Here is a 27,515-nt window from a genome sequence, read left to right as displayed (position 1 = left end):
CAAAAAAGGGTTCTTGGGAAAATAGAGCTACCTTGAATTTACTTGCGTCTGGTTGGGTAACTATGGTAAGGTGAAGACTATTCCATGCTTTAATTGTGCGGGGGGACTCCATGGAGCAGCCAGCATCTCCGGATAGAAGAAATTGGGCGACGTTTCGGGTAGAGACCATTCTTTAGATTTCCTCTGGTTTTAGTGTTTTTAGTTTAATTTAAAGATACAGCGTGGAAACAGGCCCTTCGGCAAAATGGGCCAAAGGGCCTGTTTCCACACTGTATGACTCTAAATAGTCTTGTTTGTAGTGAAATTCCATAAGTAGGAACAAATATGGATTTTTTTCCAACAACAACTTACATCATATCGGTCTGAAGCCCAGTCCATAAAATGTTCTCGTTTGGGGAACTCCTCACTGCGATGCCTGAATCTGTTTCTGATTGCATACTGTTGGGAGGGGGGAAAAACATTCAATTTGAAATACTATTAACAAAGGTTAACAAAAGTTTAATAAAAGTAAAGCATGTCAGGGACATCATCCTCAGGAGCCATTAAGTCATGCAACACAGAAACAGGCCCATCGAGTCCACCCAGACCAGCAAGCACTTTTTGACACATCCATCATGAATGCAATTTTTTATTCTCCGCACATTCTCTTCAATTTCTCCCAGATAAACATGCCTGCTATGTTTTTAATCTATATGCTAATTGGATCCTTGCATCTGCTCCTCCACTTAGTGGGTTCATGACGGCTCAGCTCCATTTCCTGGCCTATGCCCATATCCTGAAATGTCTTTAATCACCACAACATTATCAACCTATGCTTTGAATATACCAACAACTGAGCTCTTTGGTGCAGCATTCAAAAGATTCACCACTCTCTGACAGAAGAAATTTCTTCCCATCTCTGTCCTGATTTCTGGCCCTTTACTCTGAGACTGTGCTCTCTGATTCCAGACACCTCAGTCTGGGAAACATCATACATGGTATATGTATTCTGTTAAGCCTTGTAAGAAAGTTGGTATATTTCAAGAAGATTACTTTCTTCTTAACTCCAGGGCAAAGGGGCCACTGTGCCTAATCTCAATTGATAGGCAAACCCAGCAGCCCAAGTCATGATTTAGTGAATTGCTGTTGCATTGCAAATATACCCTTGGGTAGAGAGACACACCATCTTAAAAGTATTAAAAGGGTCTGAAGAAGGGTTTTGACACAAAACCCTTCTCCAGAGATGCTGCCAACCTGCAGAGTTACTCCAGTAGTTTGTGTTTATCTTTGGTGTGAACCAGCTTCTGCAGTTCCTTCCTACTCGCATTAAAAGTACTCTCACCAGAGCTCTGTTTATCTACAGTTAGATATTCTTATATTGAAATTGTCTTTAAATGAAGGCCAACCTACAATTGCTTACTGCACATAACCATTAACTTACATCAGTGTATGTACAGGGACACCCAGGCCTCTCTGAACAGCTACACTTTTCACTCTCTCACCATTTTAACAATACTAATGAAATCTATTATTTGGGGGCGGGGGGTGGGGAGAGAGCGATGCTGGTGGCAGCGACCAATAGCTGATTCCCACTCCATTATTACCATTTCTAATTATTTTCCTGTGCTTTGTGGGAGGTGATATCTTTGCCCTTTTGTCTGTTTACTCACTATGCACCAATTTGTGAAGGTACAGATCAAAACTTCATAGGTGGAGGTCAATGTATCAGGAACGTCTAGTCTTGATGTCCTGCAGACTTGCTTGTTCCAGATTTGTTGATGGATTGTGTTGGTGACTTGGGCGTGGCTTGTGAGAAGACTGTACCTACTGGGTGAAGTGGCCTCTATCCATGCTGCGATGTCTAAGTCATTCCGCCGCTAACCGATACATTGTAACTTGATTTCGCAGTTTGTCTGTATTGTCAGAGAGAAGTGGCAACTATTTCTGTCGTTTTTTGTTTCAGATTTCCAGCATTTCCTTTCCCTTCATCGACAAAGCAGCTCACCAAGATGACTTTTTCAAATAATTCCTTGCCAACCTACTCGAGACTGCCAGGTCACGAGCCAGCTTCATCCATCTTCCTCGTACACAGTGCTATAAGGCATCACAGGTCTGCCACTAATGAGGACGTTCTTCCCAGCAACAGGATGCTAGTATTTTCAGGTGGAGAATGGTCCTTGATCATAACACCGAATGGTGCAAGATTAATGGACACACGTTGTGACTAACCTCATGGTGGTTAATTCTAGTGATGTCCATGAAATTGAATCTCGGGCAGTGAATTTAGAATTGGCAAGCTAATACTCAAAACGCCTTTCTAATGTGAGGAACCAATTTCCACTGCACTTGTTTAAGAGCAAAGAATTTGGTTTCCAAGAGAGTAATGGGCCTGTCTCATTTAGGGGACGTTTTAGACGACTGCAGGAGACTATGTAGTCACCACATGGTCGCCACATGTTCGCGGGTGGTTGCCCGGAGAGTCGCCTTCATGGTCGTGAAGAGTTCCCGCATTCTGGGAACTAGTCACGGCCTCATTATGGTCGCCGTGAATTTTTCAACATGTTGAAAAATTAGCGGCGACTAGAATGAAACCGTCCTGGAGAGTATCAAGAATTCTCGTAGGTGGGTTGCCAGGAGGTCCTAATGGGTTGACAGGAGGTCAAAGATTCTCGTAGGTTGTAGCCTACGAGAACTGAACAGTGAATTTCATTGGCTCATTGGGAAAAAAAAGGTAAGCAGTAGTTTTCAGAACCAAGGATAACCGACCAGTAATGTTAAATGTCCGCTGAGCTTCACAGCCGTGATTCTCTGGCTTCTTAAAAGTTGTCTCCCATCCTTCTCGCCGCCTCTCCCTCCCTCTTTTAAAGGGCTTACCGTACACTGTGCTTTTGCCGTCTTTTTACAGCGCCAACCTTCCTGTTCATCGTGGTGTGTGTCTGTTTCACCTTGGCTTTGCACCGTGTGAATTTTTTAGACAGCGCTCCCCCGCTTGCCCTGTCCCCCTCCTGCATAACATGCTGGTGAAGGAAGCGATGTGTTTGTGTGTGCGTGTGTGTATTCCATTCTGACAGTCACTGTTCCAGTTGCCGGTTTTTCAGGCGATTGCCAGCAACTTGACAGTCTACGGCAGTCCGCTGAAAAATCGCCTAAGTGGGACAGGCCCATTAGTCAATCCACCGAATTACTCATTTTTGCGAAGGTCAAACAATTATAGTGAAGAAGCAGAAATATTTATGTCAATATCCTTCTCAAGATCCCCAATCCACTGTTCTCTTTAGAAGAAAGGATTTGGTTGCTGTATTATTACTTACTGCAATGCACTTGCTAACTTTAAGCACGACATTCCCCTGTGGAGAAGACTTCTTGTACAAGGAACTTCCTCCAATAAAGACAACTGAAAGACACAGCATGCTATGGTTAATGCACTGTAATTATTTGAATACAAAGTAAGTCCATAAAGCTTAACACAATCCTGGAGAACATTTGGGGACATCTAGAGTGTGATGGAACACCAGCCACTTGTCTGGAATAGTGGCTCCGACAATACTCAAGGGGCTCAATGCCATCTGGGACAAAGCAGCCACATGATTGACCTCTCATTTACCATCTTAAACATCCGTTCACATCAGCCCATAGTGTGTACTATCTACAGTATGTGCAGCAATTACTGACCCAAACTACTACAACACCTCCCAGACATGTGTCCTCCACCACCAAGAGCAGCAAGTACAAGGGAACACCGCCACCTGCAGGTTCCTCTCCAAATATAGTTTAGTTTAGTTTATTATCACGTGTACCAAGATACAGTGAAAAGCTTTTGTTGTGCGCTAACCGGTCAGTGGAAAGGCATTACAACCGAACCATATACATGATGGAATAACATTGAGTGCAAGGTGTAACGTAAATGCCAGCGCCCCTTGAGGCCAAGAGCAGAAGCTAGTTTATGTTTATGTGCCTCGTGCCTCATGGTGACCTTCCAGAAGTTTCAGGACCAGATTTAATCTGTCTTACAAGATGGCGGACTTGGAAATATGCTAGTCACAACAGGTACTTCATCAGGTAACGGTCAAGTCTGAAAAGATCCCCGAGGGTCACCAATAAGGTAGATAGCCGTCGGAGCGACTCTCACCAGAATTATGCTTGATAACAGGGCTGTAAAATACGGAGATGTGCTTTTCGTTCTAGTACCGCACTGTCCTGACTTGGAAACACTGGTCCTTCATCATCAGGTTCCCCTCAGTAAAGGTCGGAATGTAAAATTATGGTAGGGCTGTAATACTGCTCTTTGCCCCTTAAACAAGTTCCAAAGGAATGTACATTACCTAATAACTTGTTCAATGTACTAATAAACTTGCAATGACTTCTAATCTTGCTCTAATTGCATCTGCCCTGCAGACTGCTCCTGGTCACATGACATTAGTATGCCCTGAACTTAATCGGCATGTCACAACAACATAGTTCCAACGAACAACACATGATAATACAACCTCCCAACTGATGATAGGCATTAACTGGAGGTTTTGTCACATGCCTTTTCTCCTCCACCTATTAAATCAAACACCTTTCTTCTCCACTCGCCCTCACCCTCCCACTCCTCCACCTGTGGTATTAAAAGGAGAGGATGTAACTGCTGACGTGTTGGAAAGAGCAAGCACAGGCATGGGGCTGAATGGCCTCTTTCTACGGTGCACAACATTACAGTTTTATAATGGAGATGTTCAATGTAAATAAGGCACAAGGATATTTCCACAACTCTTTTTGAAAATTGTTGTTCTTATTGCTGCAGTGCTAAGCATGCCAGTCCTTAATGTCTACGGTTCCTGAACCATCCCATATCATCAGAAACCCCTCATGCATTGACAGTGTAGGATCCATCCCTTCATGAAGATAAGTTAAATTAATGGATGTCGTACCCAGGAGCAAATAAAACCCCCATGGTCCACATGGTTACTATAGAAACATAGAAACATAGAAATTAGGTGCAGGAGTAGGCCATTCGGCCCTTCGAGCCTGCACCGCCATTCAATATGATCATGGCTGATCATCCAACTCAGTATCCCGTACCTGCCTTCTCTCCATACCCTTTGATCCCCTTAGCCACAAGGGCCACATCTAACTCCCTCTTAAATATAGCCAATGAACTGGCCTCGACTACCCTCTGTGGCAGAGAGTTCCAGAGATTCACCACTCTCTGTGTGAAAAAGGTTCTTCTCATCTCGGTTTTAAAGGATTTCCCCCTTATCCTTAAGCTGTGACCCCTTGTCCTGGACTTCCCCAACATCGGGAGCAATCTTCCTGCATCTAGCCTGTCCAACCCCTTAAGAATTTTGTAAGTTTCTATAAGATTCCCTCTCAATCTCCTAAATTCTAGAGAGTATAAACCAAGTCTATCCAGTCTTTCTTCATAAGACAGTCCAGACATCCCAGGAATCAGTCTGGTGAACTTTCTCTGCACTCCCTCTATGGCAATAATGTCCTTCCTCAGATTTGGAGACCAAAACTTGTACGCAATACTCCAGGTGTGGTCTCACCAAGACCCTGTACAACTGCAGTAGAACCTCCCTGCTCCTATACTCAAATCCTTTTGCAATGAAAGCTAACATACCATTCGCTTTCTTCACTGCCTGCTGCACCTGCATGCCTACTTTCAATGACTGGTGTACCATGACACCCAGGTCTCGCTGCGTCTCCCCTTTTCCTAGTCGGCCACCATTTAGATAATAGTCTGCTTTCCTGTTTTTGCCACCAAAATGGATAACCTCACATTTATCCACATTATACTGCATCTGCCAAACATTTGCCCACTCACCCAGCCTATCCAAGTCACCTTGCAGCCTCCTAGCATCCTCCTCACAGCTAACACTGCCCCCCAGCTTAGTGTCATCCGCAAACTTGGAGATATTGCCTTCAATTCCCTCATCCAGATCATTAATATATTTGTAAATAGGTGGGATCCCAGCAGTGAGCCTTGCGGTATCCCACTAGTCACTGCCTGCCATTGTGAAAAGGACCCGTTTATTACTACTCTTTGCTTCCTGTTTGCCAGCCAGTTCTCTATCCACATCAATACTGAACCCCCAATGCCGTGTACTTTAAGTTTGTATACTAATCTCTTATGTGGGACCTTGTCGAATGCCTTCTGGAAGTCCAGATACACCACATCCACTGGTTCTCCCCTATCCACGCTATTAGTTACATCCTCGAAAAATTCTATAAGATTCGTCAGACATGATTTACCTTTCGTAAATCCATGCTGACTTTGTCCAATGATTTCACCACTTTCCAAATGTGCTGCTATCCCATCTTTAATAACTGACTCTAGCAGTTTCCCCACTACCGATGTTAGACTAACTGGTCTGTAATTCCCCATTTTCTCTCTCCCTACCTTCTTAAAAAGTGGGGTTACGTTTGCTACCCGCCAATCTTCAGGAACTACTCCAGAATCTAAAGAGTTTTGAAAGATTATTACTAATGCATCCACTATTTCTGGAGCTACTTCCTTAAGTACTCTGGGATGCAGCCTATCTGGCCCTGGGGATTTATCGGCCTTTAATCCATTCAATTTACCCAACACCACTTCCCGGCTAACCTGGATTTCACTCAATTCCTCCAACTCCTTTGACCCGCGGTCCCCTGCTATTTCCGGCAAATTATTTATGTCTTCCTTAGTGAAGACGGAACCAAAGTAGTTATTCAATTGGTCCGCCATATCCTTGTTCCCCATGATCAACTCACCTGTTTCTGACTGCAAGGGACCTACATTTGTTTTAACTAATCTCTTTCTTTTTCACATATCTATAAAAAACTTTTGCAGTCAGTTCGTATGTTCCCTGCCAGTTCATCTCATAGTGACCATCCTCCTTGAGCCTGATGCCTTTTTCCATCCTTGACAGGAATCGGAGGTCTTCTTGAGAGATGTTTCCTTCCTCTGAAATTCTTCCACAAAGTCAGCTTCCAGCACCTTTTATGTTCCCTGCCAGTTTTCTTTCATAATCTATTTTTCCTTTCCTAATTAAGCCCTTTGTCCTCCTCGGCTGGTCTTTGAATTTCTCCCAGTCCTCCGGTATGCTGCTTTTTCTGGCTAATTTGTACGCATCATCCTTCGCTTTGATACTATCCCTGATTTCCCTTGTTATCCATGGATGTACTACCTTCCCTGATTTATTCTTTTGCCAAACTGGGATGAACAATTTTTGTAGTTCATCCATGCAGTCTTTAAATGTCTTCCATTGCATATCCACCGTCAACCCTTTTAGAAGTAATTGCCAGTCAATCTTGGCCAATTCACGTCTCATACCCTCAAAGTTACCTTTCTTTAAGTTCAGAACCATTGTTTCTGAATTAACAATGTCACTCTCCATCCTAATGAAGAACTCAACCATATTATGGTCACTCTTGCCCAAGGGGGCACGTACAACAAGATTGCTAACTAACCCTTCCTCATTACTCAATACCCAGTCTAAAATAGCCTGCTCTCTCGTTGGTTTCTATACATGTTTATTTAGATAACTATCCCGCATACATTCCAAGAAATCCTCTTCCTCAGCACCCCTGCCAATTTGATTCACCCAATCTATATGTAGATTGAAGTCACCCATTATAACTGTTTTGCCTTTGTCGCACGCATTTCTAATTTCCTGTTTGATACCATCTCCAACTTCACTACTACTGTTAGGTGGCCTGTACACAACACCCACCAGCGTTTTCTGCCCCTTAGTGTTTCGCAGCTCTACCCATACCGATTCCACATCCTCCAAACTAATGTCCTTCCTTTCCATTGCATTAATCTCCTCGCTAATCAGTAAAGCTACCCCACCTCCTTTTCCTTTCTCTCTATCCCTCCTGAATATTGAATATCCCTGGATGTTCAGCTCCCTGCCTCGGTCACCCTGGAGCCATGTCTCCGTGATCCCAACTATATCATAGTCATTAATAGCTATCTGCACATTCAACTCATCCACCTTATTACGAATGCTCCTTGCATTGAGACACAAAGCCTTCAGGCTTGTTTTTACAACACTCTTACCCCCTTATACAATTGTGTTGAAAAGTGGCCCTTTTTGATTTTTGCCCGGGTTTTGTCTGCCTGCCACTTTTACTTTTCACCTTGCTACCAATTGCTTCTACCCTCATTTTACACCCCCTCAGTCTCTACGCTCACACATTTAAGAAACCCTTTCCCTTTAACTCGATCCTCCACTATCCCATTCGACACCCCACCCCCCTTATTCAGTTTAAAGCCACCCGTGTAGCAGTGGCAAACCTGCCTGCCAGAATGCTGGTCACACACCTGTTAAGATGCAATCCGTCCCTTTTGTACAGTTCACCCTTACCCCAAAACAGATCCCAGTGATCTAAGAATCTAAATCCCTGCCCCATGCACCAGTTCCTCAGCCACACGTTCAGGTCCCGTATCTCCCTGTTCCTGCTCTCACCAGCACGGGGAACTGGAAGCAAACCGGAGATAACAACTCTGGAGGTCCTGCTTTTCAACATTTTTCCGAGCTCTCTAAAGTCACGCTGCAGAATATTCATCCCCTTTTTTCCGACATCGTTTGTGCCGACATGCACTACCACTTCCGGATGTTCACCTTCGCCCTTGAGGATTTTCTGCACTCTGTCCGTGACATCCTGGATCCTGGCACCGGGAAGGCAGCACACCATCCTCACATCCCGTCTGTTGCCGCAGAAACCCCTGTCCGTACCTCTCACGATGGAGTCTCCCACTACAATGACCTTGCCTGCCTTAGGCCTTTTTGGTTTTGGCTCAACAGCCCTATTCGCATCGCAAGCCAGTCCGCCGCTCACGTCTTCTGTCCCAACAGCTTCTAAGCGGATGAACCTGTTTACAAGAGGTACACCACCCGGGGACGTTGGCATTCCATGCTACCCTCCCTTTCTCACTGTCTCCCACCTTCTCTCTTCCAGTACCTTAGGTGTAACAATCGTACTGTAGGACTTGTCGAGGAACGACTCCGTTCCCCCCCCCCCCCCCCCCATCACCAAACCAGCATCATTTACCTTGTTGTGATTATCTATATCTCAAATCAATGTAGTTTGAAGCAACAAATCAAAATAGCTTGGAGGAAATAATGAACAAGACTTACCTAAAGCTACTGCCATCAGTGCTCCTGGGATCCCGAAAGCCAGAGGATAACATGGCTGGGGGACCTTGCCACAAGTTTGTTCTAAAATATGAGAGCATTCATTCACTGTTTAGAAGCCTAATGTACAAAGCCATTTCAGGAATTATTCATAACTTGCTATTTCAAGGTTTGGGTACAAAATTAAATATGCTAATAATCAGGATACATATGAGAGGAAGACTGGAATACAAAGATCGGCAGGATCGAAGGTTATGCAGAAGACTTGTTGGACCAGATTGGGAAAATTGTATTAAGTTTAAGAAGGAACTGCAGATGCTGGAAAATCGAAGGTAGACAAAATTGCTGGAGAAACTCAGCGGGTGAGGCAGCATCTTTGGGGCGAAGGAAATAGGCAACGTTTCGGGTCGAAACCCTTCTTCAGACTGAAGCTTCATACATGCTGCCTCACCCGCTGAGTTTTTCCAGCATTTTTGTCTACCTTCGATTTTCCAGCATCTGTAGTTTCATCTTAAACATTAAAATATATAGAGTGCTTTTAATAACAGAAAAAAGATCCCAGATACATCAGTAGAGAGTCACTTCACGGGAGCGTCCTTGCAACATTTGACACTAAACCATGGGACATCTTGGGACAGCCTCTAATGACAGAGCCATCAAAAACTAATGAAAAATAATCCAGGAACAGCATGCTGTAAAGCTTGTCGGGCTGAAGGAGACTGCAGCGGAAGTGATTGATTAGACAACCGCATGGATTGAAAACTACAAAGGGAATTTTAAACTCCAGCTGTTTGGGGCTTTAAGGGTTAAAGGTCTTTTAGGAAGGAGATGAGGAGGAATTTCTTTAATAAGACGGTGGAATTATTTACCACAGAAGACTGTGGAGCACAAGTCCCTCTGTCAAAACTAACACATGGAGTAATAATCAACTCCATTGATGAAATAATAGTTTTACTGGGCCACACTCAGTCATTGCATCCAGAAAATGCGAGAAATTAAGAAAGCCAGATTATTTGCATTTGGCTTCAATGCTTTTTTAAATCAGAATGTTGATCAACAAAGATTTAATAGTTTCATCAAAAAGTTTGCTGTTGATAGTTGTACATTGAAACTTGCTTCATTAGACATGCGTACCTCTCAGGATCGGAGTAACAATTGTGGAAATAAGACTTCCTGCATTGATTGCTAAATAGAAGATTGAGAAGAACTTCCTCCTTTTATCTTCCTTGAGAGAAAGAAGAGAAAATTGATTACAGTAGCGAAAGGAAACAAAGGCACTCGGAGATATTCACAACTCATACATTTACTCTGTAGCATTGACCCGCCCTGATGCTGCTGTTGAAGTAACAGCAGGTTTACTGATACACATTAGTTTTGTCTAAATCCTCCAATCAGTTGTGGTGAGGAAAATATTCCTTACTTTCAACTAACCCAAATGTTCCATTGAACAGATGCATTTAACTGTTAAGCTGACTGCTGAAAATTAGGGCAAAGAATGATTATTTTAATGATGCCCTGTCTTTCTAATCCCCACTGGCCCAGAAACTCCAGCGTCTCTTACCAACAGTAGTCAATTATTCACGGAGATTCTTTTAACCTTTAAGAGATGTAAAGACCTTAAGTTTTCTTGGTTTTCCTTTCATGCTCTCTCAATCTACATGATTTTCTCCCCCTCCTTAAGGGCCTGTCCCATGAGCATGTGACCTGCATGCGCGACCAAACCGGATGCGGGGGCCGCCCGGGGGCCGCTCGGAGGTCGAGTGAGTGACGTGAAGTTCGAGCAAAGTCCGCGGGAAGTTCGCGCGTGACGTACGCCGTCAAGACGCTGCGTACGGGGTCAAGACGCTGCGCACGCCCGTCGAGGCGGTGCGTACGGCGTCGAGGCGGCTGCGGGCTGGCAGGCCGTTGCCGCGTGGAATTTTTGAACACGGTCAGTTTTTCAGAGCCCCTCGCGATGTCGGGACCAGCTCCGCACAACTCCATACGGCTCCGGCGATCGAAGTGGGACCGGCCTCGCGAGGCCATACGGCTCAAGCGACCACGTTAGGTCGCGCTTGCCACGTGGAGTTGCATGCTCGTGGGACAGGCCCTTTATTGTCTCTGCATCTGACTTGAATTCACACGATTTCATTCTGCCACCTGTCCCCACCCAGTATTCATATCTCATTAAGATCAGGAGACAAACAATTGGTCTCATTGCTTTCTTGACCAAGTATGTCTCCCAGCAAGTAACAGGGGGAAATTATCTTGAGTTGAAGAGTGCAGGTTAAGTCTAACTAACAAGGCACATCATGAAGTGCCTCATTCAACACGGGACAACATGTCCTGTAACATTCATACTTTCCTAATTACCAAAAACCTGTATAATGCTGTGCAATTAACCCCAAAAATATTCCATTGCTACATGAAGTGGTTGTTGCCATCCAAAATATTTTACAGCAGTTATTTTTTTAGTGTCTTTATCAGCAAATTTAAAAAAAATGCACTTTAAACTTAATGGGTGTGTTTACCTGATGGTCCTCAAACTGGTCTCCTCCAAAAGCAGACACGCATGGTTTGATGCCACCAGTTCCCAAAGCAATGAGCAGCAATCCAAGCATCGACAACCCTCTGGGAGAAATAGAATCTTGCATTGTAACCCATGCAGGTGTTGAGGGAGAGGTTTGCTGCAGCTTAATAGGTTGCATTCTCACCTCTGAGCCAAAGAACACAATGATATAGAGCTGGCCATTCACCCCCTCACAGCTGTCTCACCAAGCTCATAGTCTATCTGATCTTGCCTCATCTCCACCATCCAACTTCCACTTTTCATCCTATCTGCGCCAAGGGGTAATTTAGAGGCTAGCTAGCAATCTACAACTCGCCTTTGCCATGCTATTATCCCCATAATACTCATTGTCCCCGAATTTCCAAAATCACTTGTTTTGAATCTATTAAATGACCCACCTCCCCCCTCCCCCTACAACCACACATGACAAATTACAAAGATTTCCAATGCCTTGAAGGAAGGAATCCCGCTTTGTCTCCATTTTGGACGGGTATCCTCTAATCCTGAAGTAATGCCGCCGATAACAAAGAGAGATCCAGTGCGGTGGGGGGGGGGGGGGGGGGGGGGGGGGGGGGGGGGGGGGGGGAGTGGGGTAGCGCTGAGAACGAAGAGGTACCATCATGACTATAATGGGTACGTTGTAATTTTGTCGGCACCAGGTACGGCGCCAGTCTCTGCATACTTTGTGCATTGTATGCAAAAACAGATTGTTTCCCTGTACCTAGCTACATGTGACAATAATGTATCATCATCATCCTAGACCTAGTTTTAAACACCCCAGCCAAGGAAAGGCTTCCAAGCATCCACTGTGCAGAATCCACAGTGTCTTGTATGTTTCAATGCAATCGCGTATAATATTTCCAAATTCCAGTCTGCTTAATGGCAATTATTTTAATTCTGAAGTTCCTGGAAATGTGAAATAACAACAGGAAATGCTAAAAAAAACACTCAGCTCAGGTAGTGTATGTGAAAAGAGAAACAGAATAAGCATTTCAGGTTGTTAACTCTGTTTTTCTCTCCAGTTGCTGCCTGCCAGGCTGACCATTTCTCTGCTCTTAATCCAAGGTGTTTAATATTTATTCGTAGTTAAAATAGCCACAGAAAAATTTAAATATTTAGGAATAGAAATCACTAGAAATTATCACGGTATGTTTAATGCCAATTATAGCCCCTTACTTAAGAAATTAAATAATCTAATTAAATTCTGGAAAATGCTTCCGATGTCTTTAATAGGTGGAATAAATGCTATAAAAATGATTTTTTTTACCACAAATCCTATATTTATTTCAATCAATCCATTATATCTTCCAAAATTTTTTTTCAAAAAATTAGACTCAGACATTACAAACTTTATATGGGATTATAAATCCCACAAAATACAAAGAGCACACCTTAGTAAACCAAAAGAGATGGGTGGTCTAGCACTCCCTAACTTTATGTACTATAATTGGGCAGTAAATATTAAAAATATGAATCACCTGCTGGACAACTCTGCACAGCGGGTGGATTGGATTGTAATGGAGAGAGAGAACCGCTACGTGTAATACAGGAACGACTATCCTCTCACCAATGAATTCTAACAAAAATTATAATAAAAATCTAATGATCTAGTACAATTAGGTCTTGGAAAAAATAAAACAGAACTTAAAAAAGAAATCTATCTCTTTTAATGCCCAATAACCCTATATTTAAACGCTCAATTCAGATCAATTTTACCAATATAAAGAATGGGAATCAAAACCAAACTTTTTTTTTATTAATTTCAACAATTACAACTGAAATATAAAAAATAATCAATATTTCAAATATCTTCAAATCCGTGACTATCTGAAAAAATACAAAAGACTATCATAACATGCCCCCAGACTTATTGGATGAAGCATGAAGACAAAGGCTGAATCACCAAATCTAGTAATACTTAAAATATTATGGGTGAATCTAGAAATACCTACAACCGATAGTATTAGAAGAAACTGGGAACAAGAACTAGCTATAAAAATTTCAAAAGAGAGCTGGGATAAACACTTACTATATGTGCATAAATGCTCGATCAACGTACGACATACTCTAATCCAATATAAAACATTACATAGACTATATTATTCAAAAACTAAAATAAACAAACTTTTCCCCAATGTCTCACCCATTTGTGATAAATGTCAATCACAAGAAGGTAACATAGCGCACTCTTTTGTTTTTTGTATAAAAATTAAAAAATTCTGGAACGAAATATTTGAAATCTTCACAAAATTATTTAAAATAAAACTGGTACAAAAAGCAGAATGGATCATTTTTGGAATATCGGAAGGTAACCCCGAATTATATGTGTTTCAAAAGAACTTACTTAATTATGGGCTAATAATGGGAAAAAAAGCTTATACTCAAATTTTGGAAAAATGCTCCAATACCAACAATAAAAATGTGGATTTCAAACATGTTTGAAACACTACACTTGGAAGAGATGAGACTCCTCCTAGCAGGCAAAGCAGATCACTTCCAAAAGACGTGGTCTGCATTTACGGAACTATTACAAGCATAAGGTGCAATAGTAAGTTAAAATATAAAGGGTACCAGGATCTGGTAACGGGGGGTATAAAATAAATTTTTAATAAAAACATGGTTGGTATATCCTTTTTGGCGGAGTTTTGTGTTACAATAGAGCGATTGTTTTTCCTTTCTTCTTTTTTTCTTTTCTTTCTAGGGTCTTATTTCCTTTCTTTACTTCCTTCTCTAATTCCTTCCCTAAGGGACTTTATTCTCCCAACACTTTCCTGCACCTTCACAATTCTTGCTTACTTTCCTTACTTCTTTTATTTCTATCTTTTTTAAAGCACAAAAAATGAAGAGGTACAACATAATGTAATAAGATATATGTGATGTGTATTAATGTAAGTTACTGTACTGCTAATTAAAAAAAAAATATATATATATTTATTCGTAGGACAATCCCTTCATTCATATCTGGGATCAATCCAGTGAATCTTTTCTGCACTGTCTTCATGACAAGGACATCTTTCCTTAAAAGAGGAGTCCAAAGTGTTATGTGTTTAAGAAGGAACACATGCAGATGCTGGAAAATCGAAGATACACAAAATTGCTGGAAAAACTCAGTGGGTGCAGCAGCATCTATGGAGCGAAGGAAATAGGCAACATTTCGGGCCGAAACCCTTCTTCAGACTCACCCCCCCATCAGTCTGATGAAGGGTTTCGGCCCGAAATGTTGCCTATTTCCTTCGCTCCATAGATGCTGCTGCACCCGCTGAGTTTCTCCAGCATTTTTGTGTACCAAAGCTTTATGTGGTCTCACCAACTTCTTAAAGCAAAATTTCTCTACTTTTTACTTCATGTTCCTTGCAAAAGGGACCAACATTACACGTTGCACCTAATTTCAAACACATTGTCAGAGAACATCCAGATTTCTTGGATCACCAGCATCCAAAGTCACCCTTAAACAATGTCCCTAGTTTTTTAGGTTCAAGACGAGCCCAGAGATTTGTTAACGTGCGCTTCTAATTTTATCGCTGAAACTTAAACTTAAACTTAAACATTGCGTTGTGTCTTTTTTTTCATGTGTGTATGACTGCAGAAACAACATTTCATTTGAGCCTCTATGAGGTTCAAGTGACAAATAAATTGTATTGTGTATTGTATTGTGTATTGTGTGTATTGTGTAAAATGTTTACTCACATATGCATACTCAGGTTTTCTGGGTGACCATCTCCATTAGTGTCAGATAAGGTTGCAATACTACTGATCGATATAACCACTTGTCCAATGGTGTACACAATAGATAAGTAGACGATAGTCCTGTTGCAATAAAAAAAGTAAAAATGTATTTGAGGAGATTGCAAGGGCTTCCTTGTCGCTCGCTGTAAGGCCTGAAGCGGTGATGGTGACCATTCGTGAGAGCATAGAAGACAGACCTCCATACACCATTAAAATGTTCTAGCTTGCACATGTCTATACATTTATCAGCAAAGATACAAGTATGTGACTGGAGCTGTTCTCTGATGTTGCTTCACATGCATTGGTGAAGTACCCTCCTTCACTCTCCCACCATTAATTGACAAGTAGGGGGGATCCCATTGAAACTTACCGAATACTGAAATGCCTGGATAGAGTAGATGTGGAGAGAATGCTTCCACTAGTGAGGGAATCTAGGACCAGAAGCCACAGGCTCAGAATAAAAGGACTTACATTTAGAAAGGAGACAAGGTGGAATGTCTTTAGTCAGAGGGTGGTAAATCTGTGGAATTCTTTGCCACAGAAGGCTGCGGAGGCCGTCAATTGAAATCTTTAAGGCAGAGATAGACCGATTTTTGAGTAGTACGGGTGTCAGGGGTTATCGGGAGAAGACAGGAGAATGGGGTTGAGAAGGAAAGACAGATCAGCCATGATTGAATGGCGGAGTAGACTTGCTGAGCCGAATGGCCCAATTCTGCTCCTATAACATAAAGTTATGACATATTCTTCTTCATGATCTTCAAATAATTTAGTGAATATCCACCTCCCACCCCTCCACTCACACATCAATACCTTCACCTTCTCTTCACACTCAAATACTCTTATGCACACAAATGTTAACCATGTACACAATAGACAATAGGTGTAGGAGTAAGCCATTCGGCCCTTCGAGCCAGCACCGCCATTCAATGTGATCATGGCTGATCATCCCCAATCAGTGCCCCATTCCTGCCTTCTACCCATATCCCCTGACTCCACTATCTTTAAGAGTCCGATCTAGATCTCTCTTGAAAGTATCCAGAGAGATCACACACGTTGAATCTTGTACATAGGCATACACTCCGAGTCACACACTTTCACCCGCAAGCTATTGCACACACACAAACACACTCATGCACGTTGATTTGCAAGTTCTGACTGATGCACATATACATTCTGATGCAAAGAGTCACACACAAACATTTAGCACAAGGAGGAACACATTTGCACATTGATACACAAGCTTGCACTAGCACAAGCACAAACAATAATTCACATTCTGTCATGCGCACACACATGCACACTCAAATACATAGCTAGAGGTGTTTAAGAAGGAACTGCAGATGCTGGAGAATCGAAGGTACACAAAAAGGCTGGAGAAACTCAGCGGGTGCAGCAGCATCTATGGAGCGAAGGAAATAGGCAACGTTTCGGGCCGAAACCCTTCTTCAGACTTAGCTAGAGGTGATGTGTTGTTGAACAATAATTCAAATCAAGGCCCCTTCTACTCTCTCCAATAGCTCCAAAGACCCCAGGCTCCTGATCAACAAGGGAGTTAAGTCCATTCTTCTAGCTGATAATTATCCCACAATCTACTGATCACTTGCACAATAGTACAATGTAGGGCTTGCTCCTACAAAGGCTGGAATATATTTTAGAACATTGACACAGATGCTGTAGTATCGCCAGACTTTCTATGTTTATTAACTAAATAAAACTTTTTTTTTAAAGAAACCTACTTGAATTTTCCCAGCCAGGAGTCAGCAACGATGGCTCCAAGGAGAGGTGCTAGGTAGCACAACGCAACAAAGCCGTGGTATATTGCAGTAGAGAGATCCTCATCCCAGAGAAGAAAGTAGCGGAAATATATGACGAGGACCGCTGTGTGAAGAAGACGGAGAGGAGGGAATTGTCACTGCATCACTTATTCATGGACATTTCACCATCTCTAAAATAGGAAACTGAACTGCAACAGAAAGTGAGCCCTCTGTTGCTTTTCTGCTCCATGGCCATCCCACTTAGTTAACCAGTTGTTGAAGGCCTCGTTCATTGCCTTTGTGTGCTTCAGTCCCGATAAACCATCTCCCAGCATGTAAATTCGGTATCTCCCAGAACCCTGCTGCCTGTATCCTAATCTGCACAGTGTTTTGTACACTCTACCATACACCCCCTGTTTTTGTTGATCCTCAGCTACTATGTTAGGATTCAAACTCTGGCTGCTGTTGCTGATCCAACAATGTAACCACGGTGCTACTGAACCTGTTTATTATCACTTGTTCGTTGCTCCTTGTTTTGTACAGATGTTTTGCATCAGGACAAAGGATTACAGGCAGCATCTTCACTTATCCAGTCAAGGTCCCCAACAACCCATCACCCAATACACTTATCACCCGTCACCTCATCAGCGCACCGAGTTCAGAACCAAGAAAGGACAGACAAAATTAAAGGTTAACAATTTTGGTTCAATGAGACTTAAATACAGATCTGCTGGTACCTCGCATTCCATAGTAGGAGAATCTTTCACAGAATTCATTGACAATAATGAAGCATATGCTGATGGGATATCCAAAAATGTGTGGCTGAAAGGAAACAGAGATAAATTACATCCGATCTTCAATATTCCAGCTGTTACAAGGAACTGGGTAATAACAAACGACAAACTGCCCACATCTTCCCAATATAGAAACATAGAAGATAGGTGCAGGAGTAGGCCATTCAGTCCATCAAGCCAGCATTACCATTCAATATGATCCTGACTGATCATCCAAAATCAGTACCCATTCCTGCTTTTTCTCATAGTCTTTGATTCCATCAGCCCTAAGAGCTAAATCTAACTCCCTCTTGATGCATCTAAAGGGCCCGTCCCACTTTCACGACCTATTTCACAACCTTTTTTACTCGTGGACATTTTTCATCAGGCTAGAAAACGGCCCGACCTACTTGATACCACGAGTACCTGTGACTAGCATCATGACCTACCTATGACCTCCTACGACCTCGTGACGACCATGCTGCGAGTATGAGTCGAGGGCAAACTCGGCAGAGGTCGTGAATTAGGTCGTGAAAGTGGGACAGGCCCTTTACTCTCTGTAACGCTTTATCTTCATGCGCCCGCTGTAGGACTTGAAGCATTAATTGGTTCTTATCGACATTATTTAATCTTAGTTAGAGAAACACTATTCCAACAGACTACCAGCTTGAAACAGAGTGGGCCTGACTCTTGCCGAGGCATAGTACAGTGGATACTATAAATCTAAAATAAAAACATAAAATGGTTGCACTTCTCAGCAGGCTTGCTGTGTCCCATCTTCACATCTCCAGGCTCCAAGTCTAAGATTATCCCAGACCAGAAACTCTCTCCACCCCTTTCAAATGCTTTAATCATCTCAGATCAGTCTGTAAAGTGCATAAGTAGATCAAGAGCAACTATGCTCAAGGGGCAGCACGGTGGTGCAGCAGTAGAGTTGTTGCCTTACTGCGCCAGAGACCCGGGTTCGTTCCTGACTACGGGTACTGTCTGTACAGAGTTTGTACATTCTCCACGTGACCTGTGTGGGTTTTCTACGAGATCTTGGGTTTCTTCCCACACTCCAAAGACGTAGATTTGTTGGTTAATTGGCTTGGTATAATTGTAAATTGTCCCTGATGTGTGTAGGATAGCGTTAGTGTGCGGGGATCTCTGGTCGGTGTGGACTCGATGGGCCGAAGGGCCTGTTTCCGTGCAGCATCTCTAAACTAAACTAAATGTTATTCCAATGGATCTACCATCCAATCAAATCTTCTCTCAGCTCCATTTTAAATGGTACCACTACCCTTTGCGACCTTGTATGAAACATGTTTTAGTGGAATACGTTGGTAATACAAAGATGGTTAATAACCATTTACAGTGATTAGATATTCCATTGATATATCCATATGTTTGTTTCCAGCACCTCATGTGAAGAATTACTCACTGGCCATCTCCTCTGTTGCATCCATAGAGGGAGTGCAGAGAAGGTTCACCAGACTCACTCCTGGGATGTCAGGACTTTCATATGAAGAAAGACTGGATAGACTCGGCTTGTACTCGCTGGAATTTAGAAGATTGAGGGGGGATCTTATAGAAACTTACAAAATTCTTAAGGGGTTGGACAGGCTAGATGCAGGAAGATTGTTCCCGATGTAGGCGAAGTCCAGAACAAGGGGTCACAGTTTCAGGATAGGGGGGAAATCTTTTAGGACCGAGATGAGGAAAACATTTTTCACACAGAGAGTGGTGAATCTGTGGAATGCTCTGCCACAGAAGGTAGTTGAGGCCAGTTCATTGGCTATATTTAAGAGGGAGTTAGATGTGGCCCTTGTGACTAAAGGGAGCAGGGAGTATGGAGAAAAGGCAGGTACAGGATACTGAGTTGGATGATCAGCCATGATCATATTGAATGGCGGTGCAGGCTCGAAGGGCCAAATGGCCTACTCCTGCACCTATTTTCTATGTTTCTATGTTTCTATCCATCTGTGATTCTACAAATCTCGCTAATTCGGGAATTATACGTTTAATGAATTATGACAAGGATATCAATTTGTTGATGAATCCAAATCTAAAAAATGGCAGATGCTGAAAATCGGAATTGAAACCTATGGCACTGGAAATACGCATCATCTGCGGAAATAGAAACGGAGTTAACATTTCAAATCAAAGACTCTCTGGGGGAGGAAACAAAAGAAGCTTGGTCTTCCATTCTGGCCTGTTGTTGTCTTCTTACTCAGTGTTACATTCCATATCTTCAGGCCCAATGGCGCAGTGGCAGAGCGCAACCTCACAGCGCAAGAAACCCTGGTTTGATCCTGACTATCTGTGCTGTCTGTGTGGAGTATGTACGTTCTAGGGCGGCACAATGACGTGCCGGTAGAGATGTTGCATTACAGCGCTGCTCAATCCTGACTACGGATACTGTCTGTACAGAGTTTTACGTTCTCCCTGTGACTGCGTGGGTTTTCTCTGGGTGCTCCGGCTTCCTCCCATAGTCCAAAGACTGAGAGGTTTATAGGTTAATAAGCTTTTTAAGCTGTAAAAACAAAATTATCCCTAGTATGTAGGATCGTGTTGGAGGATGGGGTGATCGTTGATCGGCGCAGAAATGGTGGGCCAAAGAGTTTGTGTCCGCACTGCATCTCTAAAAAAAATCTGAAAGAAAATTTGATTTCAATCTGCATCAATCTACCTGCTTGTTTGATTTTCTTTCTGTTTTTTTTTCCTTTTATTTCTTTTGGAGTGCAGTCATTCCCAGCCTGAACACAGCTGCGCAAATCTTCCTGCATTGCATTTCACAACTCCTTCATTCTTTGTCTATGTTCACACACACCCAAGACATTGACAGAGGACCATCATAAATTTGGTTTACGGGTTACCCTGAAACGTTAATTCTGTTTCTCTCTCCACCGATGCTGCCTGATCAGCATCTTGAAGTTACTTTTTACATTTCCAACATTGGCCAATTTTTTTACTTTTATCATTAGTTTCTAATTTGCGGTGAACTGGTGAATCTCACACCAGTGTGAGCTGGTGAAGATTTCGCAAGACGGTTCAACTTAATAGCGGATTGCAACAGAACCTTGGACTCCCTCAACCTTAAACAATCTTTGCCTTTAATTAATGCCCATGATGTGGGTGTGGCCAGGAAGACTGGTACTTCACATCCATTTGAGTGGGAGACCCTTCTGCTACCACAAAGAAGAACTTTCGTAAATGGTCTAGGAAAACAAGAGCAACCAGTTCTTAGCAAACAATAATTTTTTTTGACCCCCATTATTTGGTTTCGGTCAACCGGCTTATGTTATTATCTAAATTGGTGATCTGCACAAAAGCAAATCTAAAGCATTTCAGCTGAGATTTATTGGCCCCTGAGCCTGACCCAATAAACATGGAGTTACACCACATGGAAGTGGGTCCTTCATGCCAACTAGTCCCATTTGCCTGCATTTAGCCTATGAACTTTTAAACCTTTCCTATTGATGTATTTGTTTAAATGAGGGTTAGTGTTGAGATTAACATGTAATTGTATGATAAACGTGTGAAAAAGTTATCACTCAGTTCCTCTTTAAATCTTTTCTCTCTAATGTTAAAACTGTGTCCTCTAGTTTTAGACTCACCTGGCATGGAGGGAAAGACATTGTTGATTCACCTCATTTATCCCCCTTGATAATATGTTGATTCACCTCATTTATCCCCCTAAATGAGATTCCTTGATAAGTCACTGCTCAGCCTCCTATGCTCCAGGGAAAAAAGCCACAGGCTACCCAGTCTCTGCTTATAACTCAAGCCCTCCAGCCGTGATAAAAGCCTTGTGCATCTCTTCCCACCATTTCCAGTTTAATGACATCCTTCCTGTAGCTGGGGGACCAGAACTGCATGCAATATTTCAAGGGAGGTCTCATCAACATCTTGTACAATTGTAACATAGAAACATAGAAACATAGAAATTAGGTGCAGGAGTAGGCCATTCGGCCCTTCGAGCCTGCACCGCCATTCAATATGATCATGGCTGATCATCCAACTCAGTATCCCGTACCTGCCTTCTCTCCATACCCTCTGATCCCCTTAGCCACAAGGGCCACATCTAACTCCCTCTTAAATATAGCCAATGAACTGGCCTCAACTACCCTCTGTGGCAGAGAGTTCCAGAGATTCACCACTCTGTATGAAAAAAGTTCTTCTCATCTCGGTTTTAAAGGATTTCCCCCTTATCCTTAAGCTGTGACCCCTTGTCCTGGACTTCCCCAACATCGGGAACAATCTTCCTGCACCTAGCCTGTCCAACCCCTTAATTTTGTAAGTTTCTATAAGATCCCCTCTCAATCTCCTAAATTCTAGAGAGTATAAACCAAGTCTATCCAGTCTTTCTTCATAAGACAGTCCTGACATCCCAGGAATCAGTCTGGTGAACCTTCTCTGCACTCCCTCTATGGCAATAATGTGCTTCCTCAGATTTGGAGACCAAAACTGTACGCAATACTCCAGGTGTGGTCTCACCAAGATCCTGTACAACTGCAGTAGAACCTCCCTGCTCCTATACTCAAAACCTTTTGCTATGAAAGCCAACATACCATTCGCTTTCTTTACTGCCTGCTGCACCTGCATGCCTACCTTCAATGACTGGTGTACCATGACACCCAGGTCTCGCTGCATCTCCCCCTTTCCCAATCGGCCACCATTTAGATAATAGTCTGCTTTCCCGTTTTTTGCCACCAAAATGGATAACCTCACATTTATCCACATTATACTGCATCTGCCAAACATTTGCCCACTCACCCAGCCTATCCAAGTCACCTTGCAGTCTCCTAGCATCCTCCTCACAGCTAACACTGCCCCCCAGCTTAGTGTCATCCGCAAACTTGGAGATATTGCCTTCAATTCCCTCATCCAGATCATTAATATATATTGTAAATAGCTGGGGTCCCAGCACTGAGCCTTGCGGTACCCCACTAGTCACTGCCTGCCATTGTGAAAAGGACCCATTTATTCCTACTCTTTGCTTCCTGTTTGCCAGCCAGTTCTCTATCCACATCAATACTGAACCCCCAATGCCGTGTGTTTTAAGTTTGTATACTAATCTCTTATGTGGGACCTTGTCGAAAGCCTTCTGGAAGTCCAGATACACCACATCCACTGGTTCTTCCCTATCCACGCTACTAGTTACATCCTCGAAAAATTCTATAAGATTCGTCAGACATGATTTACCTTTCGTAAATCCATGCTGACTTTGTCTAATGATTTCACCACTTTCCAAATGTGCTGCTATCCCATCTTTAATAACTGACTCTAGCAGGTTCTGCACTACCGATGTTAGACTAACTAGTCTGTAATTCCCCATTTTTCTCTCCCTCCCTTCTTAAAAAGTGGGGTTACGTTTGCTACCCGCCAATCCTCTGGAACTACTCCAGAATCTAAAGAGTTTTGAAAGATTATTACTAATGCATCCACTATTTCTGGAGCTACTTCCTTAAGTACTCTGGGATGCAGCCTATCTGGCCCTGGGGATTTATCGGCCTTTAATCCATTCAATTTACCCAACCCCACTTCCCGGCTAACCTGGATTTCACTCAATTCCTCCAACTCCTTTAACCCGCGATCCCCTGCTATTTCCGGCAGATTATTTATGTCTTCCTTTGTGAAGACGGAACCAAAGTAGTTATTCAATTGGTCTGCCATATCCTTGTTCCCCATGATCAACTCACCTGTTTCTGACTGCAAGGGACCTACATTTGTTTTAACTAATCTCTTTCTTTTCACATATCTATAAAAACTTTTGCAGTCAGTTTTTATGTTCCCTGCCAGTTTTCTTTCATAATCCATTTTTCCTTTCCTAATTAAGCCCTTCGTCCTCCTCTGTTGGTCTCTGAATTTCTCCCAGTCCTCCGGTATGCTGCTTTTTCTGGCTAATTTGTACGCATCATCCTTCGCTTTGATACTATCGCTGATTTCCCTTGTTATCCACGGATGCACTACCTTCCCTGATTTATTCTTTTGCGAAACTGGGATGAACAATTTTTGTAGTTCATCCATGCAGTCTTTAAATGTCTTCCATTGTATATCCACCGTCAACCCTTTTAGAATTAATTGCCAGTAAATCTTGGCCAATTCGCGTCTCATACCCTCAAAGTTACCTTTCTTTAAGTTCAAAACCATTGTTTCTGAATTAACAATGTCACTCTCCATCCTAATGAAGAACTCAACCATATTATGGTCACTCTTGCCCAAGGGGGCACGTACAACAAGACTACTAACTAACCCTTCCTCATTACTCAATACCCAGTCTAAAATAGCCTGCTCTCTCGTTGGTTCCTCTACATGTTGATTTAGATAACTATCCCACATACATTCCAAGAAATCCTCTTCCTCAGCACCCCTGCCAATTTGATTCACCCAATCTATATGTAGATTGAAGTCACCCATTATAACTGCTTTGCCTTTGTCGCACGCATTTCTAATTTCCTGTTTGATACCATCTCCAACTTCACTACTACTGTTAAGTGGCCTGTACACAACACACACCAGCGTTTTCTGCCCCTTAGTGTTTCGCAGCTCTACCCATACCGATTCCACATCCTCCAAACTAATGTCCTTCCTTTCCATTGCGTTAATCTCCTCTCTAATCAGCAACGCTACCCCACCTCCTTTTCCTTTCTCTCTATCCCTCCTAAATATTGAATATCCCTGAATGTTCAGCTCCCAGCCTTGGTAACATGACGTCAAAGCTGACTGAAACAGGCAAACATGTCAAACACCTTCTTCACTATTCTATCTACCTGTGTCATCCTTTCAGGGAGCAATGTACATGAACTCTGAGGTCTCCATTCCAAAGCACTCTCCAGGAAACTCAATTTACGGTTTCAGTCCTGCCCTGGTTTAATTTACCAAAACGCAACACTTGGCATTTGTCTGAGTTGAATTCCAACTGCAATTCCTTTGCCCACTTTCCAAGTTGGTCTAGATATTGTTGTAATCTTATTCACTATCCGCCATACAACCAATTTTGATGTAATTTCCAAACTTACTAATGCCCCCGGCCCACTTAGGAATCCCCAACGGAAACATCTGGAGACTTTGCCAAGGTTTCCGTGCAGTTCCCGGAGGTTGCAGGTGGTTGCTGGAGGTTGCAGGTAGTGGAAGCAGGTAGGGAGACTGACAAAAACCTCCGGGAACCGCACGGAAACCTTGGGTGGGGCGCAAAGTCTCCAGAGGTTTCCGTTCAGGTTTCCTAAGTGGGACAGGGGCATAACTATGCCAACAACATGCTGTCTAAAGTGTTAATATAGATCTTCAGTCCCTTTTGCACAATGCTGGTCACATGTCCCCAATTTGTCCAAGATGGCGGAAAGAGTCTTAAAATGTTCCTCAAGAATTCTACCGTCCTCTGACTCCCACCACCAGGCCAATTGTTTGTTCCTGGATCTCAACAGTCTCCTCACTTCCTATGTGGCTCACTGGCTTAACTCTAGGTTTAGTAAATATGAAATAAAAAACATAATGCTGTCAATCCTCAGCAGGTCACACAGCAAGTATAAAAAGAGTTTCAAGTTGAACAGGGAGAGAAGGCAAATTAGTTTTAAGTTGCAAAGAAGATGAGGGAAGAAGAGACAGGATGAGGTCAGGATTGTTGTAGAGATAAGTTGGTAGGAGTTATCTAGTTTATGATCGGTGTGTACAAAGGCCCTGCATATAACAATGTTTTATGATTTCTGCTTTGTATTCTCACTCTCTAATACCTTTATTTGATATCTTAGATTATTTTCTCTCCCTTTATCTTCTGCAGTTGTGTAGGGCTCTGGTGAGACCACATCCGGAGTATTGTGTACAGTTTTGGTCTCCTAATTTGAAGGACGGACACCCTTGTGTTTGAGGCAGTGCAGCACAGGTTCACGAGATTGATCCCTGGGATGGCGGGACTGTCATATGAGGAAAGATTGAAAAGACTAGGCTTGTATTCACTGGAGTTTGGAAGGATGAGGGGGGATCTTATAGAAACATATAAAATTATAAAAGGACTGGACAAGCTAGATGCAGGAAAAATGTTCCCAATGTTGGGCGAATCCAGACCAGGGGCCACAATCTTAGAATAAAGGGGAGGTCATTTAAGACTGAGGTGAGAAAAAACGTTTTCACCCAGAGAGTTGTGAATTTATGGAATTCCTTGCCACAGAGGGCAGTGGAGGCCAAATCACTGGATGGATTTAAGAGAGAGTTAGATAGAGCTCTAGGGGCTAGAGGAGTCAAGGGATATGGGGGGAAGGCAGGCACGGGTTATTGATAGGGGACGATCAGCCATGATCACAATGAATGGCAGTGCTGGCTCGAAGGGCCGAATGGCCTCCTCCTGCACCTATTTTCTATGTTTCTACGTTTATCTGCCCCCATTAACCCATCGACCATCTGACCCCCTACAATAACTCTGGCTACACCCTCTCAGATACAGTATATCCTTCTCTCTGTATCCCTCTCTCCCTATCTTCTCTGCATCTTAAAACTAACTTGTTTTCAATCTTTCCCAGTTCTGACAAAGAATCGTCCACCTGAAACATGAACACGTTTTCTCAACCCACAGGTGCTGCCTGACCCATTGAGGGGGTTCTAGTCTTTTCTCAAATTTGCAGATTTTTACATTTTGGTTTTGAAGCCTCAGGAATAACATCAGAAAAATACATACATGGCTTGGGTGTCTGCAACTCATAACTGAAGATATAATTTCAGATAATACCGTGTTTTCTTACTTGGAGCACAAACACTTCTGTGTGGTTTGATGGGTGACTTGGCAGGCGTCATAACTAAAGCACATCAAGTAACAGTTTAAAACAATACTGAAATGATTAACTGCAGTCTCCAGAAATAATATAACTTGCTGTACTATTACATAGAAGTACCGAAGGCTCCTTACAACTCCACAAGTACCTCGACAGTAACAAACACTCTGACATAGAATTACATAGATGTACCAGAGAGTCGACAAGTACCTAGGCAGATAGAGGGTGAAATTCAACGGCTAGTTTGCTCTTTGTAAAGGGGTCATATGGCAAAGCTATCGAGGAGATATCCTTCCTGCCACAGCAAGTCACACAGCATGAATGATTTTGAAGCGCTCAATGAACAAGGGTTAAGACAATCAGAATACAAATAAGAGTAAACATAAGGAGAATGCCACCCACCATTGATCTTTTCTGACGCTTTTCCGGCTCCTTCTCTTCATCTGTGGAGAGTTTGAGAAACAAGAGATAAATGAGTGCCTGTTGAGACATTGTAGAAGGGGGATGATTTTGTCTGATTCCAGAAAGAGCAGAATTTGTGACCCATTCGCCGAGGCTTTGCTCATTGTACAGTGAGCCAGGAGAAAAAAAAAACTTGTTTGGCAACCAGAAAATTTAAATAATCCACATCATTTGAATTGCAGGGTTTCAATTAAATCACCAACCTTTCATGTTGCTACCGGTTAAGGTGGCCTGGTGCTCTCTGGAAAGTTAATCTTGAGAAGAGACTAACTGGAGCCTTGGAAATCAATTTTTAAAGTTCTGACCTTGAACCTGGTCCATTTCTAATCAGTCAGGTGATTGAGAGTGCTCTTCATCCAACTTGGTACATTTGTACATTGCTATCTGTGGAACTGCACCTGAGATTAGACAGGCCTGGCTGC

The 27,515-nt window shown here is 42.8% G+C and overlaps 1 protein-coding gene across 1 annotated transcript in view; it reads right to left on the bottom strand.

The window, feature by feature from the left end:
- The window catches only part of LOC129697934 (solute carrier family 15 member 1-like), a 54,065-nt gene extending 26,915 nt beyond the window's left edge, over window positions 1–27,150 (bottom strand). The window contains exons 1-9 of the mRNA XM_055636670.1: window positions 27,034–27,150; window positions 17,849–17,933; window positions 17,094–17,235; window positions 15,319–15,438; window positions 11,594–11,693; window positions 10,218–10,308; window positions 9,087–9,167; window positions 3,291–3,373; window positions 352–438 (exon numbers count right to left, since the gene is read on the bottom strand). Of these exons, the coding sequence (XP_055492645.1) occupies window positions 352–438; window positions 3,291–3,373; window positions 9,087–9,167; window positions 10,218–10,308; window positions 11,594–11,693; window positions 15,319–15,438; window positions 17,094–17,235; window positions 17,849–17,933; window positions 27,034–27,123 (879 nt within the window). The 5' untranslated portion in view covers window positions 27,124–27,150. The remainder of the gene's footprint in view (window positions 1–351; window positions 439–3,290; window positions 3,374–9,086; window positions 9,168–10,217; window positions 10,309–11,593; window positions 11,694–15,318; window positions 15,439–17,093; window positions 17,236–17,848; window positions 17,934–27,033) is intronic.
- Between the last annotated feature and the right edge of the window lie 365 nt (window positions 27,151–27,515).

This window comes from Leucoraja erinacea, chromosome 6 (assembly GCF_028641065.1).
Source record: "Leucoraja erinacea ecotype New England chromosome 6, Leri_hhj_1, whole genome shotgun sequence".
Classification (NCBI taxonomy): domain Eukaryota; kingdom Metazoa; phylum Chordata; class Chondrichthyes; order Rajiformes; family Rajidae; genus Leucoraja; species Leucoraja erinaceus.
The sequence above is the reverse complement of the archived record's forward strand: the minus strand, read 5'-3'. Positions and strand labels throughout refer to the sequence as shown.